Raw genomic sequence first — 15,001 nt, 5'->3', positions numbered from 1 at the left:
GATTCAATATGGCAGTGAGCTACACACAGGCAAGAATATCCAGAGGCAGGGATCACTGGGGAACCCCGTGGAGGCTGGCCCCCACAGCCTCCTCCTATTCGACTGCAACAGACAAACTGAGTTTTTAAAACGCAAATTCAGTTTTCATAGCATGTGGCACCACCGTACCTAAGAGCTTCAGTGGATATTCCACCAGAAAGAAGAAATCGGAACACATGTTTTCTATGCTACTTCCAGCCACTGTGGTTTTTTTTTTTTTTTATTATTAAATGGAATATTGAATTAGAGGCAAAGAGCATTTGTAGTCCGGCATTCCGTTTTACAGAACGGCAGTCATGTCATGGTATCCACCCTGGCTTTCAAAGAATCCTTCTGACTCTCTACACTCAGTTTTGCACATTATATCAGAGAGGGAGGCAATTCAGATGCTGGCTTTAAAATGAGAGTAAGGCATCCAAACTACTGTGACAGCAGCAGCCATCCCATTTCAGCTCCCAACTTCAGGCTGAGCAGTAACAAAAGAAACAAATGGAGACTAATGATGCTTTGGTTTGGGAAACGATGCTTACATGCACAGGATATATCCACTTAAGTCTTTTAAAAGCCAATTGTTCTAATGATTTTATTGCTCTGTAACAGAATAAATCAAATGGACACTGATTCCAAGGTCATTGTGAATTGAAGTTTAACCACATTAAAGACTAATAGGATGCAAGTTTGAACAAGGAGAAAGGCATCACAGTATATTGCATTCTTGTAAACATTAGTACAAGTACAGAATAAGAGCTACTCCCCTAGTTAATGCTAAATAGGCCCCAAGTTCCTCCGCTTGCAGAGGCTGAAGCATTAAGGATTCTTTCCCATTTACATCTGCTATGGTAAAATATACTGCCCTAAAGAAGAATGGATTCGAAGTTGGCTACTTTTCTCATAAGATGCTGTTGGTTTTCCTCCAGGTTTCTGGTTCTCTGGGAGGTAGACTCAGCCTGCAAGAGGGAGTGCTACAGGATGGCACGAGGGAAAAATGCTGGCCCTAAGACAGAAGATATAAAATGGAAGTGAAACATATCACGGAGGCTTTGGGCCACACTCTCTTCCCCAGCTCCATCTCCTTGGGAAAAGGACTTCATTACTGAAAGGGCTGTATATCCTTCAATAAGTAACGGGGTAAGTAACCTTATCCCTACTCTGTCCTTTGTCTCTATGCCTTGTGTCCTGCTCTGTTACCTCCGTTGGTCACTAGAGCAGCAGGGGGGAACTCCCTGTCAGCCACCTTTGGGCAGATCAGGTCTTTGCAGTTGGTCTGCAAAGTGTCTCCACATCAACTTAGCTCTCACATCTAATGTACATCACCAGGATGTCTTCGGAGGACAGAAGAGACAGCACAAACACAAAGTGAGGGGCCCCGAGGGGAGCCCTGGAATGTTGGGGACTAGGAAGTATGACTTCCTGATGCTCACAGAGAGACTGTGTGGGGTCTCATGTAATGATGTTCATTAGTTGGTACTGAGGACAAAGGTCTGGAACCAGAATCACATTTGTCTACATGGATCTGAACCTCACCCTGGGGCCACACTGCAAACTGGAGTCCACTCCAGCGGATTAACTTAGGCCACATGGGCAGGGAGGGAGTTGAGTCCTGGGAGACAGCTGTGGTTACCACCCTGCTGCTGCCACCAGGTAGGATTCTCACTCTGCCAGCGACTCTTTCAGCCACATCCCCACCTTGGGCAGCCTGGATATGCTGTGCAATGGACCCTCTGTCTTGTGGCTGTTTCTCCACAGCCTTAGGCCCTTGAGTCTTGTCTCACTGTTTCCTGGGTGGCCGGGTCAGTGTGACAGCTCCTCTTGGTTGACACAGTGTGAGATGAGGCATTGCAGCAGAGCTTGCTTATTGCAAGAGGAGGAGGGGCCAGCAATCAGACATTTTCTAGGACATCCAGGGGGACAAGGCCTCTCTTCTTTCCACAGAGGACTCTGATAAAGCCATCTTGTTCTTCTTCAGAAGTCAGGCAGATCTGAATGCCAAGGAAGAAAAAAAACCAGTGTCACTAAGAAAGAAGCTAGAACCTGCAGCATGAAGCCCTGCTGACTAAGGTCAGCAGAATATCAAAATGGAAAAGGGAGAGCAGTGTCAGGGTGGGAAATTTTGACTCTGTGAGAAAAAGTTTTGGTAAAAAGATAGGCTGAACCCTGGGTTTGGAACTAGGTCCAGTCATTGAATGTTTTCTGAGATCCAGCTTGACGAATGAGGATCAAGGAAACCTTGAGAATCTACCATCTTAGGAAGCCTTGGCAGAGTGGAAACTTTCCCTTTCATTTGGAGGTGGAATGGAAAGATCAGCTCAGAAGATTAGTCTGGGTAGAAAAGGGTGGAAAGTGAGGGAGAACCAGAGGAACTCCTTTGGACCATGAATGGGGTGACCAACTTATATTAGTTTGCTTGGGACTTCCTCAATTTTGGCACCGAAAGTCCAACATCCTGGGAAATTCCTCATTCCCAGACAAACTGGATGTTTGATTATCCTAGCAAACATTTTACTCTTCAGGCCAAGTCAGAGATAACTCAGTTGTCTACGGACCCTCAATTCCCTCCTTTCTGCTTTTACTCATTCATTCAACACATTTTCATTGGGTGCCTACTACGTATGTGCTAGGTACCATTCCAGAAGCTGGGAAAGTAGTGAAAAAAAAAAAAAAAGACAGATCGCCATTCTCATACAGCTGATTGAGCAGGCCTGGAAAGACATTTCATTGATTAATTTTATGTGTGATGAATGCAAGGTTCATGCTATTTTGATCACTAATTATTCAGTGACCAACACTTAGCAAACTGACAATATATACAATTAATATTTTTTGAATGAATTAATGAGTGAAGAAAAGGGTGCCAATGTAACAATATATGGCAATCTTATCTAGCCTAGGGGGTAAGAAAAATATCCCTGAAGAAGTGACATTTAAGCAAAGAGAGGGGAGTATTGTGGGAGGGAAGGAAAAGTGAGTAGAATATGAACAAATTCCATTGTCAAGAGATTGTGCCACTTTAGAGTAACTAGCTAGAGCAGTAGTTAGAACTGTGGATGGAGGTGGTGAATAGTGTCAGATAAAGCCAAAAATACTGGCAGGGCTCAGAATGTGCAGGAAACCCCTGGTAAACCCTACTAAGTCCCTTAGCTGACCTTCTGGACCTATCTCATTGATTGGAACTGGGTCACAAGCCAACCAGCCAACCAGCAAGGAGAATAAGACCAATTCAATCAATTCAGTTAGGATTTACTTAAGTTATGGAAAGCAGAGATGGACAAGAGAATGAAAATCAAGGCTCTGTAGTATGGGAAAAGCGCAAAAATGACTTGGTATCAACCAACAGTTGGGTGTTAAAGGATTCTAAGTGGAAGAAAGAGATAGATTTCTTTAAAGTAGTTCTTTATTCTTTCTTTTCCTCTTCTCTCATCTCCCCTCTTTTCTTCTTCTCTGGTTACCTGTTGTCATTCTTTCCTTTCTCCTGTCTCCTCTCCTTTTCTTCCTTTCTCGCTCTCCCCCTCCGTCTCTCTTTTCAGAAAGAAGACTCCCAAAGGCGGAACCAATTTTCTTCCCACGGCTGACCAGTCCTGACCGTGCACTCAGCTTGCTAACAACAGTGTAGACCTGACCTGGGTGCATCACGTGTGTAGCACTGGTGAGCTGAGCATTTCAATGCCAAGGTGGGTGCAGTCTATACAGAACAGAAGCACCCCACATACTCAGCACTCCATCTTCAGCCAGCCCAGTGCTTACCTAACTATCAAGCCCAGCTACACTCAGCCCCTCAGCATTGCTCAGAAACCTTGCATTCCTAATAGAAAACATAAAAGTTATGATTTTCTATCGTAAATGACTTACCCCATTTCTTGTCCTATGTCTCAGAGCCTAGATTCTTTGCTGGGCTGCAGGTTCAACTTGGTAGTTAAACACTCAGCATTAAATTTTTGGTCTTTTCGTGTTAATTATAGTTGTTGTTGTTATTCTTACTTTAATACCACTCATCCATATTTCTGCTCTGGTTTCTGCATTTATAGCTCTACCACCCTCCTGCTTTCACACCCCCTAGTTTTTAAAGACTATGGGACTGGACTGGATTTTCCACACTCCTGTCTCTACTTGATATCTGGTTGCTGACCCACTCACTGGTGCTCCCTTTCTTCTCCTGTGTTGCTCCAAATTCTGCTACCTGACAGTTAAGTGCCCCTATTGTCTCAGTCCCATTCCATTTTGCTCCTACTTGGCTAAAGTCCTACAGTCTAACCAACTATTAACATCAAAGGTTGTCCTCTGTGTTGCCTCCAAACTCCTTAGCATTCCAATGTGCTGCCACTTATAAAAGATAAGCAATCACTTTATTTAAATATATATATATATATATATATATATATATATATATATATATATATATATATATATATATATATATATATTTAGTTTTGCCTATTATTTCTGGACTGAGTCTTTCCCTCAAAATACCCATGAAAAGACAGGGGGTTGGAGGTGGAGAAGAAAGGTCATAACATTAATGCCGAGACTGAAGGCCATTCCACAAGCAGACTGGAATTTCCATAAGACCTTTGGAGTTGAACTCATAGATGACTGAAGCAAGTTGTGCTGCTAGATTAAAGATAAAAAGAAGAGAATTCCCCCTCTAAGGTCTGTCCCAGGCTCAGAGATTCAGCATCTGTCCAGATCAGAAAACCGGCCAGCCATTTCTCTTTTACTATGGGCTCTACTTTCTAATGTAGCCAAAACATACTTTTTCTTTCTCACACTACCCTCTTTCCAACCAATGCCTCTCTTTCTACATCTATTAGGAGACTGTGGTCCTCCAAGAAAGATATATGACAGGAAGTAGGGCAAATTAGAAATGGCACAAATGTTTCCTGGAGGCAAGTCCCCAGCACATAAAACACAGTGGATGGGAATGGAGACAGAAAGACTATGGGAGGTCTCGCAAGAAGGCAAAAGTAGTTTTTCATGAACTGCAGGAATTTAGAATGCTAGGGGCAAGAGCAATGGTGATGAAAGCAAATCCTAACTCAGCCCAGCAGACCGATGTAGGATGAATGCCTCTTAGATTCCAGAAGTTACTATGAGCCAGGCATAACTATCTGTGCCTCCAACTAAGCACCCCTGAAGGCACTAGAGTGGATCCTGAGCTGGACCCACCCTGATCCACTCATCTTTTCAGCTGGGGAACCTCAGCTCTGCACCGATCACTCCTTGTCCTAGGATAAGTAAATCGCTTGAGGCAGACACTGTTGGTTGATATCAATAGTCATTTCTGCTTTTCTTCCTATGCAGCAGAGCCCTGGCTTTGTTCTTTTGTCAATCCCTATGCTACATGACTCAGGAAAATCCTAATGGTCCCAGTCTGTTTCCATTCTTCTTGCTAGTGATTCTCTTAGTGCTTCCATGGGACTTAGTTTCAGCCAATAAACCAGGATGGGAAGGTGTGTTTTCCTCTTCAAAGAGATAGACTAGGAAGAAAAATCTCTCCTTGTCTGGAAGGGATTCTTGGTATAGCTGCAGTCATCTGTGACCATGAGGGGAGGTGGCTAATATTTCAATATGGCAGAGCTGAAGGGTAGAAGAATCTGGATCCCTGACTATGGGATCAAGCTGCTGAATTACAAATTGAAGAACTTGCTTGTAACCAGAACTCTTATTATGTGAGTAAAAAAATACCATTTGAAGTTGATTCAATTTGAAGATGCGCATTAGTTCACTATTGCTGTTATAACAAATTACCACAAATGTAGTGATTGTAAACAACACAGTTCTATAGGTCTGATGTCTGGTGAGCTCAGCTAGTTTTAACTGCTTTGGGTTTTACAAGGCCAAAATCAAGAAGTCAACAAGGTACTATTATTATAATTATTATTTTTGCATTTCTCTAGGAGATAATTCAGTTCCAGGCTTATTTAGGTCATTGCTAAATTCAGTTCCTTGTGGTTGTAGGACTAATGTCCCTGTCTCCTTGCTGGCTGTCATCCAGGGGTCATTCTCAGCTTCCAGAAGTCACCTGCATCCCCTAACTTGCGGTCCTTCCTGTACCTTCAAACCCAATAAGGGTGAGTGGAGTCCTTTTCACATTTAATCTCTCTCTGATCTACTCTTCTGCCTCATCTCTCTTCTACCCTCTTCTGCTGCATTTCTCTGACTCCAGCCAGATACATTTACTGTTTTTAAGGGCTCAAGTGATTAGCTAGGCCAACCTTGACAATTTAGGATATTTCCTGTTATAGAGTCTATAACCGTAATCACATCTGTAAGTCCATTTTCCATGAAATCTGGATTTGTTTTCTTTGGCTGCTATAACAAATTAGCACAAATTTAGTGGCTTAAGACAGCACAAATTTATTATCTTGCAGTTCTGAAGATCAGAAGTTCTAAAATGAAGGTGTTGTCCAGGCTGCATTTCTTCTGGAGACTTTAAGAATCTGTTTCCTTGCCTTCAGCTTCTAGAGGCCACTTTCATTCCGTGGCTCCTGACCCCTTCCTCCATCTTTGAGGCCAGCAGCATAACATCTTCAAATCTCTCTCTGATTTCTGTTTCCATCCTCACATTCACTTCTCTGACTCCCACCCTCTTGTCTTTCTCTTATAAGGACTCCTGTGATTACACTGGGCTCACCTGGATAATACAGGAGACTCTCCCATCTCAAGATCCTTAACCATCTGCAGAATCCCTTTTGCCATGTAAGGTAACATATTCAAAGTTTGGGGATTAGATTATGAGGCTGTTATTCTACTTGCCACAAGACGAATGGATCAAGACTATTAATATAAAACATTAAAAATATTAGAGAAAACAAGGGGCCTATAAGTGAAAGAATAATTATCAGATATATTGAATGAAGTAGGTTAAAGGAGGACTCGGTCTCAATGTTTTGAGAGAATTTCTTGAGGTGAAGAGTGATGTAATGAGATGTAAAGAGAACATGCTGCAGAGGAAAGGAGGCTGATCGAGAAGAAAACACTGCAAGGAAATAAGTACTAAGTTAAAATCATTATTTCTTCACATAGGTTGTTTATCTCTTGCTTTCTTCTTCTGGTACCCCTGTGACACAAATGTTGTTATGCTTAGTGTCCTGGAGGTCTCTTAAACTCTCATTTTTTTAAATTCTTTTTTCTTTTTGCTGTTCTAATCAGGTGTTTTCTGCTACCTTATCTTACAAATTGCTGATTCAGTATAGTGCTTTATCTAGTCTCCTGGTGATTCCTCCTAGTGCATTCTTCATTTCAGTTATTGTATTCTTCACTTCTGACTGGTTCATTTTTATGGTTTCTATGTCCTTTTTAATGCTTGGTATCTCTTTGTTGAAATTCTCGCTAAGTTCCTTGAGCATCCTTCCTTATAACTATTGTTTTGAACTCTGTATCTGGTAGGTTGCTTGCCTCCATTTTGTTTAGTTCTTTTTCTGGGGTTTTCTCCTGTTATTTCATTTGGGATGTACTTTGTTTTCTCGTTTTGGATGCCTCTCTGTTTGTTTCTATGTATTAGCTAGATCTGCTATGTTCCCCAGTCTTGGTCAGGTGGCCTTATGTAGTACGTGCCCAGTGGGGTCCAGAGGCACAGTCTACAGTCTCCCTGATAACTTGTACTGGGTGTTCCAGGAGTATTCCTTGTGTGTGAGTTGTGTGTGCCCTCCTGTTATAATTGAACCTTGGATGCTATTGGCATATCGGTGGGTGAGATTGACCCTCAGGCTGATTGGCTGTGGGGCTTGGCCACATACACAGCTTACAGGCTGCTACGCAGGGGGCTTACCCCATTGAGTGGTATTTGCCCCACCAGGCTGTGGTGCTTGTTGAGACCACATTTTGGATGTGCCACTTGTGGGGCTAATTGGGCTATGCTCTGAAGCCAACCTCCAAGTATGTTGGTTCTGGGGCCTTTTGCGAGGGGCTCTGGTGCAGGCTCAGGTCACCCACTGCCTATGACTGTTCATGGCTACCTGGTAGGAGCTGCAAAGTGACCTGCAATTGTTTGCTGCCTGTGCTAAACCTGGAGGTGCATGGGAGAGGTCATGCTACGAACGGAGGATATTTGCCACCAATACTGGACCTGGGGTAGCTCTGCAAAGAGCCAGGAGACCTCAAGGCCTGCTGCTACCTGCCAGCTCCCCTAAGGTTCAGCCACTGATAGAGCCTTGTACGATATGAGAGTTGGATAAGGCAGGGTCTCAGGGAATCACTAGAGCGGGAAGAGTTGTGGTCAGCAAGTTAATGTAAATTTTGGTTTGGTGCCAGTCTGAGCCTGGAGTGACTCAGCAAAAGTCTCAGAGCACACCAAGGCCAGTCGCTGCCCGTTGGGGGCCTGCCAGACTCTGACAGTTTTCCAAGAAAGAGTGCAATGTGGGCAGGGATGGTTGAACCTTGAGAAAATGCCTCTGGCATTGGGGAAGTTGGGGTTGTCTCGGTTTCAGTGAGTCAGCAGGGTGGAGCCTAGGAGCCCACCAGGCCAATGAAATTCAGATTTGGCCACAGAAAAGATGGCAGCCACTGCTGGCTGCATGGGAGAAGGACCTCACACAGGGAAAATGCCGACTGTATTCCAGTCCGTCCCTTGAAGCCACACACCTCAGTCTGCCCCTCGTATGTCTCCGAGTCTTCCTGAGTCACCATCCCTTCGCTGGAGCCCAAGGTGAGTGCCTGCGAGCGAGCGAGTGAGTCTTGTGCACGGGCCATTTAAGAGGACGTCTGGGTTTCCTGCAGTCTTCTATCCCACTCGGATGGTTGGAATCCCCACTGTTTTTCACAGCCAGATGTTGTGGGGGCTCCTCTTCTTGCCACCATACTCCTGGCTTGGGAGCCTGGTGTGTGGGGCTGGGGTTCCTTGCTTCTTCTGGGGTGCTGGAACCTTCATGACCAAGATATCCCTCCTGATTCCCAAATGCCAAATGGAGGCTTGGGGCCAGTTCTGCGTCTCTACCCCTCCTACCAGTCTCGATGTGGCTTCTTTGTTATATTTTAGTCATAGGACTTCTGTTTGGCTTGACTTCAGGTGGTTCTCCAGGTTGATTGTTCTATAATTTAGTTATAATTTTAATGTGTTCATGGAAGGATGCAGGCACAGTGTTTATTCCACCATCTTGCATTTCTCTTAGAAACTGTGTTTTCATGAACATTCAGTGATTAAGTTAAAAAATATGTTGGGAAACTAAATAGAATATGATATCAAAATGTGAATTAGATGAAAAGTTTAGTAGGAAATATGTTGATAATAGCTTGATGGTTGAATTACCTGTGATCTTTATTTACTTTTTTCTACTTTTGGGGTTATTTTCCAAATTTTCTCCACAATAAATGCAGTTCAATTTTATAACCTAAAAATAATTTGTTTTTTTTCTTTAAAGATGGATAGAACACAAATGATAAATAGAAACAGTTCTAGAGGAATGACATAACTATAGGATGAGAAGTAATTAAAAATACTTTATGATATTTAAAGTTGATTTATAAGGACATTTTTAAAATTTCAAAAATACAGAAAACATATTCATGTCAATGCAGACTCTAGTTGTGTTCACAACAAAAGGGTAACTTAATTCTATTTGGTGACAAGGCTTCTGTGAAAATTTAATATAATAACTGAGACAAATTAATCCCAAAGGCAGAAATGTGATTTAATCAAAGAGATGCATTGCATTTATTTTCAGAATCAAATTTCTTCTATTTCCTTGCTAACGACCATTTGTTTATATTTTTAGAGTTATAAATATCATATTGGCTATTTTCTTATGCTTACTAGGTAATTTTACTTAGGTGGCATTGGCCATTGCAGATGAATTCTCCATTAGGCTTTACTCTGAATGATGATGGCAGCAAGGCAAATGACCTTGCTAAGCACCCGTGGTGGCCAGGTACTGTGGGGCTTTACACAGATGATAACATTTTACCCTCATCTCCAAATCAAGAAGGAGATGCTACTACACATATTTTACAGATGAGAATATTGATATTCACAGGTGACTTTGCCAAAATCCCATAGGCTATAAATCCATTTCTGTGTGACACTAGAATCCATGTTCTTGCTACTACATTATACTTCCCTCAATTAACAAGCATGCTTTGAAATTTTACGCTTAAAATAATTTAGGATACTAAAGTGGAGACAAATTTTGAATTTTTTTCTCAATAGATTTTTAAAATGTAAATGTTCTTTTAATTGGGTGACATTTTTCAAAAATTGGTTACCACATTAATGACAAAGATTGAAAATAGGAATTTGTGTAGCAGTAAAGAGATTTTAGTGGCTTTTGTTGACCAGTATGTGATTGGAAATAAAAATGCCTTCAATTATTACAAAACTGTTAGGTTGGTGCTTAAGTAATTGCAGTTTAAAAGGTTAAAAATAATTGCAAAAACTGCAATTACTTTTGTATCAACCTGCTGCTACAGGACTTCAAGTGAGGTAATAAAAATGAAGGTCATTCTCAAAGGTTCACTTTGCTCACAACGCCTGAGAGTTTGTAAAAGAGACTGATACTCTGCCTTTATCCTGAGGGGTTCTGTTTCAGCAGGTTTCAGGTGGAATCAAGAATTTGCATTTTCAGCAAATTCTGATTCAGGGGGTCCAAAGATCATGTCTTAATATACACGAGGCTGGACAAATATCGGGGTTATGGCACTTTCCTAAGGAATTCTGGTCAGATCACGTAGCTCCAAGTTCAGGCTGAAAAGCTATGTTGTGTCTTGAGCATGTCTAATTGAAGAGGCTGGGTTGTCTTGCTTTCCCCTCACCCCGCCGATTGTTAGTTCAGCTGTGAGAGTGGAAAATGCAGGTGTGAACCTATTTCCAGAAAGTGTTTTTTTGGGGCAATATGGCCAAGAAATTGATAGAAGTCATTGAACAGATGTTTTGCTTCTGGAAATTGATCAACTTGAGCAGACTTTAATTTGCCTTCTGGTTTCACTGATTTGTATTTTAATAGCATAAAAACAATGTCTAATCTCAAACAGGAAGAGCAAGATTTTTCTGAGAAAAAAAATCAAACATCCTGGCAAAATTATTTAATAACACTTTGCCAAAAAAAGATGAACATCCTTCCCAAATTTATTTCATTCCAAAGACTTTCCAAATTTTGGGAACAGGAAGGATACAGCTGGGTAAACTTGGAGAAGTTTGAAGCACTGGCATGGAATCCACCTGGGAAACATGCTCATTTGCTTTGTTGGGGTATGTGTGGCATTAGAGATGGAGTCTCAGTCTGATGAGGATGATTCCATTGCCTGGAATCAAGAATGACTCACTAGGATGCCCACATAAGCAAGAATTTATTTTTAAGGGGCCCTTTGGTCCTAGGGCACTTGCCTTTATGACATGTGCCTTCCCTGGGAACCAAACTAAATAAATGGTGCTGTACTGTTCAGTTTGTTTCACATTGTCCAGGGCACGTGGCTGAGTGAAAGGTATTGATTTGGAGCTTGCAGACCTATGTTTAAGTCTGGTCACTTAGGAGGTTTTTGCCCTCTTAAGCAAGGCACGTGACCTCTATGAGCCTTTGTTTTCTCATTTATAAAATATAAATAGTGAATAACTAACCTATAAAATTCATAGGGCATGTATGGAACCTCGAATGAAATGTATATAAGCTTTATAAATATTGTATAATATATATTATGACATTTAAAAATAATAGTAGTGATAATACTGATAACAATTGTTAGTTATTGTGACAATGTCTAAGAATTTTAATCTGTTCTTTCATTCTTTGTGAACCAGAGGTTGGAGATAAAAGGTTCTCTCTCATGAAGCAGATGTAAAAACAGGGCATCATAATCCAAAAAGGAATAGCTGTGAGAGTTTTGCATATATTCTTGTGGGAGACAGAGTGGTTTATATAATCTGCGAGGGATACAGGGTGTGGTGGGGTTCCCCAGAGGTGCTGTTGTTAAGGGGAGTCCCTCAGATGCCACTGGTCTTTATAGGCAGATGATGGCTTCTGTTATCTCCGGGGAGCACATGGGCAAGCAATGTGTTGGACAAACACCAGCTCTAGGGAAAACGAGCAATTTTGGGCAGAAAATGAAGGAGCAGGAGATCTTTTGCAAGGTGTAATTTATGCTGGCACATTGACAGCTTTTGATCTCTTTAATATATACTGGTACTTATATATTCTGTTCACAAGTGACCAGGTAAAGGAGAGGTTGTGTAATTTTTCAAAATGCCGTCTGTCCTAAAATCGGTACACCTTGTAAGCATTTTTTATAAGTAGAAAGAATGCAGATTTCAAGTAAAACTGTGAAACCAGAGAGCTCAGTGACCCATTTTCCTAAGGATATAAGAGATTTTGATAACCCCAAACCACTAGATGGCATACACCTCTGGAGGATACTTGCATTTCTATAAGTAAACGCTACTGCAATTAGATGCAATAACGGTGGCATGTGGTGGTGATGGTGGTGCTGGCAGTGGTGTGTGTTTGTGTTTATGTCTGTGGGCATGTGCAAGATTGAGGCCCAGGAAAAATCACAGCAGCCCTGTGTACGTTTCCACTAACTGATTCAAAAGACTGAGTATTTTTAACTTCGCTTCTTTTAAAATTTAGTTTTTAAAAATTTACACTATGAAAGTAATTTAAATGGAAAAAAAAAAGCCATTAAACAAATCTTCCATTTTTTTGTTTTCCCTCATGTTTGTGTTAATTTTTTTTACCACTATTGTATCATTAATGTTTAACTTACTCCTTTACTGTTTATAAAACCATCATGTAAGATGGTGATACAGTCTTTGAAGATCTCTATCCTCTTGCCTAGGTCTGTCCTCAGTTCTCCAGAGAGAGGAGGTCTGATTGGACATGTCCCAGCAGGGCTTTATCAACATCTGTTAAAACATCTCCTTTCTGGTCCTTTCTGGGAGGTCATCAGGTCATCTTGTCTCCTGTGCCAGTTTTGTCACATTCCTTCCTGATCTCGCGTTCTCCTATGGGCCATCTGGTGCTGTAGGATCCTGAGATTCAGACAGGCCTGTGGTGTGGTGGCAGTGGTGGGGCTGTGGTGAGGAGGACTTTCAGGATTCTAGGTCCCATCTGGTTCCCTGTGTTTCTAATAATAAAGGGCATCAGGCCCCATTTTCCTCTCTCCCTTTGTATTTACCTTGGGAGAGTGGTGAGTGGGATCTGGGTCTGAATTCCAGCATTCTGCCCATAATACTATCATAACACCATCAAAACTGCCTTGGTTCCTAACACTAGCCACTACAGAAAGTATTATATTATTGTTGACTTACTCACCCCATTGTGCAAATTTTCTTATTCTCACCATATGGACACCACTGTGACAATTATTATCTGTTTTTGCATATAGTTTCCCCCTCCCTGCCATATTTTAGATTATTTTCTTTGCTACATTATAGATAAGGGAATTTATTCATTCATGAGGTGGAACAATTTCATGGCTCTTAATACATGGCAACAAATCAGTATACAAAATGAGTGAACTAATGTATCCTATCATTTATAAACATGCCAATTTCACTGACTCCATCCCCAGCCTTTGTTGTAATATATAGGAAAAATGATATTCCAAATTATTTATCTCTCATATTTAGTAACTTTTATTTACTTGAATGTAAAGGGAGGGAAAATTTAAGATTTTAAAAAGCTGTTCCTCTGCATTATAATTTTTAAAAAGATTTTTCTTTTAGAGATTCTTTTGAATAGCCATAAAAAGATAAATCATTATGTTTTGAGGATGTATTTGTTAGTTTGAAAGTGATTAAGTCATTTGGAGCCATGTGTGGCATATAAAATCGTTCATCAAATTGGGTAAACAATTTTTTAAAAAAGTTATAAATCATATAAAATTATAAAGTAATGGCTGATTTTCTTGTGGGGCTTGGAAACCGTCTTTGAAGGCAATTCCCAAACTGACATTCAAGATGTGTTTTGGGCAACTCTACTGAGGAAGGAGAGTATTAAAATCATTAGTGCAATTTTCATTTTGTATTTCTTTGTAGGGTGAGCCTCATCATTTTTAACCAGAGGTATTGATTGCCTCAGAAAATATCAGAATTGTTGTATTATGAATGCAGATAGAAGCAGTGGCAAGCTTTTGACTTCCAACATGGGAAATTTGAGTTAACTGAGACTTTATTAGGAGAGAAAATAAATTTCTAATGTCTAATTTCCTAAAGCATCCCCAAGTATATTAATAGCAATCTTAGAGGTCTGAGTATCTGAGTATATTATTTTAGTCTGTAGTGAGGATACAGGATATGACATGAGGAGAGTTGTAGTTAGAGAAGGGGCAGGAGGAAAACCTCCCTCTGCTGCAAGAAGACAAAGAGAGGCAGAACAAGACAAAAGCTGAGCTGTGCATGTCTTATCTCTTTGCCTCTGTCAACATTCCAGGAGTGAGATGGGAGAGCCTACAGCAAGGAAGTGAAGGCATATACATACAGAGTGTTCATGCCTCACTTCTCAGGGAATTGACGTCACCATAATGAACTTCACATTTAACATGATAGTGGCGCAAGATGGCACCAGACACCTCTACATTAGGTGAAGGGGAATATCTAAGACATGGACCTGAGGTAGATCCTAGTTATGGAGTGGTGTGAAGGTGTCATGGTTTCCAGTGTGCAGGCAGAAGCTTGGATAAGGAAACCTGAGAGGGGTCTTTGTGACTGAAGGCAAATGCAGTGAACTGTGGAACACAGTGTCAAATAGCAACACAATATTCCCAAGAGACCATGAAAAATTAACCATACATTAGTGGAGATCAGCACAGAGCCCACACTGGAGTAGCTGCTCACGTCAGAGACCAGTAGTCTTCAGAGAAAAGGATGGAGACTAGATATCCTCACTCTCCTGCCATGATACACATTTCCTCTTGTAAACAGATATTACCAAATGAGCTTCTTAACTTTTTAGTTTTACATGTTTAGATGCTACTACACTAATATTATTGGAGTAAGCATATCTTTTCTCAAAGTGAATACTTTGAATGTGACCCTACTCAT

General features: G+C 41.1%; 1 protein-coding gene across 3 annotated transcripts in view; it reads right to left on the bottom strand.

Moving 5' to 3' along the window:
* Nucleotides 1–267: 267 nt before the first annotated feature.
* STAC (SH3 and cysteine rich domain) overlaps nt 268–15,001 on the bottom strand; it is a 134,607-nt gene continuing 119,873 nt past the window's right edge. For 2 of the 3 annotated variants that reach the window (XM_081071934.1, XM_081071936.1), the window contains one exon: nt 268–2,018. In XM_081071934.1, coding sequence (XP_080928060.1) covers nt 1,920–2,018 — 99 coding nt within the window. In that variant the 3' untranslated portion in view covers nt 268–1,919. The remainder of the gene's footprint in view (nt 2,019–15,001) is intronic. The other variant, XM_081071935.1, reaches the window with a different exon arrangement.

Source organism: Rhinolophus hipposideros (assembly GCF_964194185.1).
Source record: "Rhinolophus hipposideros genome assembly, chromosome: 14".
Taxonomy (NCBI): Eukaryota; Metazoa; Chordata; class Mammalia; order Chiroptera; family Rhinolophidae; genus Rhinolophus; species Rhinolophus hipposideros.
Note: the sequence above shows the minus strand (reverse complement) of the source record. Positions and strands in the feature narration are given on the sequence as shown.